Raw genomic sequence first — 3,092 nt, 5'->3', positions numbered from 1 at the left:
ATATATATAATATGTATATGTTATATTTGTAAAATATAATTTTTAATTGTAATTTTTTGGAAATAGTTATAATCTGTTCCAAAAGAAAGAAGTGAAGAAATATCTTAACAAAAGATTCATTAAATCAATAACAAATATAGTTTGTAGTGCAAAGATTAAACAATAATGAAAAGAAAGAGAGAGAGAGAGAGAGAATCGTAAAGCTCGATCGAAGCGAAGAGATGAGCGAGAGTTCGCTATATTCGATCTGTATCGTGCCGTGTATGAATTGTCACAAAGAAATTCGACGCGTGGCAGGAATCTCGCTCTTTTGTGGAAATTCGCTCGCTTCTCGAGAGGGGGTTGACGGCGAGACAAGGAGAAGCAGGTAGAATGAAGCAGAGGCCGAAGGGGACGATTTCGCGGTCGCGTTGCCGCCACCGCCGACCGCATCGCGGCTCCGCTCGGCTTCGATGCCAAAGAACGAAGCGCTGTTATGACTCGAGTCCAGCTCGGTCGTCCTCGTCGTTGTCGTCGTTGTCATCGTCGTCGTCGTCGTCGTCGTCGAAAGTCGAGGTGAATCTATCTTGCCGTCCCGCGCCGCGCCGGTTTGACATTAAAACTGCTCGCAACACATGCGGGAATCTCGATTCGGTCCCGGGTGGTTTTTACCTTAATTAATTCTTTCCGCGTCCGGTGTTCGACGTGACATATATTGATTATCGCACCGACGTATATACGATTCACGTTATCGCGTTTACTGCTCACGTTACTTCAATCCCGTTTGTTTCCGTCAAGATCATGAAATGGTACGTATATGTACGAGTATATAAATGCACTTGCCGATTAATTAATTAACGCGAAGTCGAATGTCGCGCCAAGTGATTGTATCGCGATGCTATCAATTGAATCTAATTTCACTGTGTAATTTTGCTTTTTGCAAATGCTTTTAGAGACGCTAACTGAAGCGTATGATCGTGCGTTATACTGTTTGGTGCAATGAAGAGATGCATTACGATGTCTGTGGCAAGCGTATATCAATTTCTGTTCAATATACATTTCAAACAAATAAATTATAAATCTTTGCCAGAGCGTTAAACTTAACCGTTTTGGAATACTTCCCGAATATATGTATAATCAACTAAGAGAGATATCTGGATTTAACACTTCTCTTATAAATAGAGAGAATAACGTAAATTTCTCGCTTTCAGCGCGAAATCAGCGCTTTCAGATCGAAAATCGCGCATGGCTATTCCTGAAATTCGGAAGCTGTTTATGAAAATGGAAAAGATACGCGACTTTTCTTTCATCTCGCTTCGCTTAATCATTTTCTCCTGAGAACAAGAAATGTAAATAATTTAATCAGGACTTTTTTCATATTTTTATTTTCGTAATTTAGAACAAAAGCGTTCAAAACCATTCACGCTAATTTTTCAATCTAGAATTATTTATTTGAAAATTAAAATAGTTTGATAAATTCAACATTATCGATATAAAACGCAGATAATTAAGAAATAATAAATTAGGTGGCAATTCAATAACTTTGAATGCGTAATTATATAACGATATAATTACATCTATTTTAGTACTGGGAGGTTGTATATGTCTTATTAAAGTCTCTTTAAATAATCTCGTTACCCTATATATTCTTTATTGTCATTATCTGATAACAAATCGTACTATGCATAATAATTTACGTGTAGACTTATAGATTATCGCGATATTCGTACGTATGTCATTGAAGTAAATAGGTAATGATAACGAATATCGCTTGCTCTTATTTAGATAGAGCGAAAATCAAAGTATTCCGCGTTCCAGGCTATTCTTATTTACGCGCAGATGTTTGCAACGTCGGTTCATAATTGGTCCGTGCGGAATAAGAAAATGGAATGAGAGAAAAATGGAAACAGTTGGAAAAGTTGCCTGGCGCGGAGGAAGATGCTGCTCGATGGACGAGTGTATTATATATGCCGAGTGGGGCCGTTTAAAAATAGACATTTAAACTTAAATTATGCCCTCTAGCAAAGGGAGCTGCGAGAGCGAGCGGTCAAAATTTTATAAGCGCTTTACGCCTTAAATTTAACCGAAGGATGTCGTCAATGGCGAAATTTGTTTTCAAATTCGATCCATATAATTGTAACAAGAGACTGCAAAAATTAATGTTGCAATTAATATTTGCGAATTAAAAGTACAATTGTATGAAAAAAATAGCGAGAGTATTCCCTAATTCTGCTGTAATTAATAGCTATAGATCTTACCTTTCATTAAATTACAATAACAGGCAATCGAATCTTTAATTAGAATTTAATTACGTATATATGTGTGTGTGTGTGTGTGTGTGTGGGTGGGTGTGTGTGTGTGTGTGTGTGTGTGTGTGTGTGTGTGTGCGAGTAGGAGTATCATATCGTATATTTGCGGTCGTCTACTGTCCAGCTGTCACAAAAAAATGCCGTCTTCTTAAAATAATTTAACAGTTGACGCGGAAGAATGTGCCGTGTGCGACTCTACTTGCGACTTGCGGCCAATTCTTACGAATTTAATAAGCACTTCTGAAGCTTGCAGCCTAATACGGCTCGATTATAAATAACCAAGTGTTTGTAAAAGAATAATGTAATTATCCTCGACGCGATTGATGATTCATGAGAAGTTGGCTGCATTAGGAACTCGACGGAACTCGAGTCTCGATTTGTAATGTCTACTCACGTAAATTGCAATTATTGCAAACTATAGGAATGGGCAATGAATCTCTCTGGCGATCTTTTTTTCCACAATTAGAGTCGCAATGCAGCGCCACGAAAGGAAAGGTTGTCGCGCCGATGCGTTTACTTCAGTTTACTTGACTATGCAAAACGCATGGTTTCGACGCGGTAAGGGAGATCTACGCGAAAGATCTACGAGAGATAATAAAGCCACGAATAATAAAGGGGTGGAGAAGGACGCTGAGGAGCGGCGTTAGGCGTCGCTGGCGAGTAGTGGGCGCGAGTGGGCGCGGGCGTGAAAGCGAAAAGGATGAGGAAACGAGAACTAGCGAGAGCGAGAAAAGAGAGAGAGAGAGAGAGAGAGAGAGGGATAGAAGAGGAGAGGAGAGGAGAGGGGAGGAGAGGAGAGGAGAG

At 39.5% G+C, this 3,092-nt stretch overlaps 1 protein-coding gene across 2 annotated transcripts in view; it reads left to right on the top strand.

The window, feature by feature from the left end:
* The first annotated feature begins 482 nt into the window (after positions 1-482).
* LOC108687803 (flocculation protein FLO11) overlaps positions 483-3,092 on the top strand; it is a 9,777-nt gene continuing 7,167 nt past the window's right edge. For both annotated transcript variants that reach the window (XM_018193769.1, XM_018193765.1), the window contains exon 1: positions 483-788. In XM_018193769.1, coding sequence (XP_018049258.1) covers positions 781-788 — 8 coding nt within the window. In that variant the 5' untranslated portion in view covers positions 483-780. The remainder of the gene's footprint in view (positions 789-3,092) is intronic.

Source organism: Atta colombica, unplaced genomic scaffold (genome assembly GCF_001594045.1).
Source record: "Atta colombica isolate Treedump-2 unplaced genomic scaffold, Acol1.0 scaffold216, whole genome shotgun sequence".
NCBI lineage: Eukaryota > Metazoa > Arthropoda > Insecta > Hymenoptera > Formicidae > Atta > Atta colombica.
The sequence above is the reverse complement of the archived record's forward strand: the minus strand, read 5'-3'. Positions and strand labels throughout refer to the sequence as shown.